Below are 767 nucleotides of genomic sequence, written 5' to 3'. Positions count from 1 at the left end.
TCATCCTCCTGGAGCCCATCCAGGGCAAAGACATTCCCAAGAGGTTCTGCAAACTGCGCAAGATAATGAACACAAAAACCTACCTGGAGTGGCCTCTTGAGGAAGAGCAGCAGCAAATATTTTGGTTTAATTTGAAATTAGCTCTAAAATCATAGCTGGGGACACTCAATATGCAGCTCAGCTGCTAAAGGCTTGTTTCTCTTGCTTGTGCATCTCATGATCTTTCCATATTTATACAGCAGAGATGTGAACTACTGAAGTTCTAGAGCTTGCTGTGAAATTACTTTCTTTTTGTAGTTTGGGACATAAACTGTCTACACATTTTAAGCAGACGTGTTAACAAAATCTTTGTTATATTTAAACTGAGGATGGGAAATTGTTTAGAAATACAGTTACAGTTTGTATCTTTATCTGCACAAAAGCCTTATGACATAGAGACCCTGCTTAGCCAAGGGTATTTCTGCATTCTTTGTACACATTCTTTCAAATCAAATGCAATGAAAGTCAATTTATGCAGTAACGAGTTTGCCCAGCCCCTCCATCCGTCCTCTCTAAGGACAGATTCTTAGCAGTTATTCAGAATTATTTTAAGTTAAATTTCCCAATCCTTTGATGAACGTGGATGCAAAGAAGATTTACTTTTTTACTTCTTTTATAGAGTTTACTTTCTCCAAGATGTTCTTCTCATTATATAAATGATTTCTGGATGTTCTAAAGATAAGAAGAAACAAAATATACGTATGTATATTACATACACATTGTGTGTG

At 36.2% G+C, this 767-nt stretch overlaps 1 protein-coding gene across 1 annotated transcript in view; it reads left to right on the top strand.

Moving 5' to 3' along the window:
* Positions 1-155, top strand: part of TLR2 (toll like receptor 2) — a 15,798-nt gene extending 15,643 nt beyond the window's left edge. The window contains exon 3 of the mRNA XM_026041686.1: positions 24-155. Coding sequence (XP_025897471.1) covers positions 24-155 — 132 coding nt within the window. The remainder of the gene's footprint in view (positions 1-23) is intronic.
* The last annotated feature ends 612 nt before the right edge of the window (positions 156-767 follow it).

This window comes from Nothoprocta perdicaria, unplaced genomic scaffold, assembly GCF_003342845.1.
Source record: "Nothoprocta perdicaria isolate Ctin4 unplaced genomic scaffold, notPer1 scaffold_29, whole genome shotgun sequence".
In the NCBI taxonomy this organism is placed as follows: domain Eukaryota; kingdom Metazoa; phylum Chordata; class Aves; order Tinamiformes; family Tinamidae; genus Nothoprocta; species Nothoprocta perdicaria.
The sequence above is the reverse complement of the archived record's forward strand: the minus strand, read 5'-3'. Positions and strand labels throughout refer to the sequence as shown.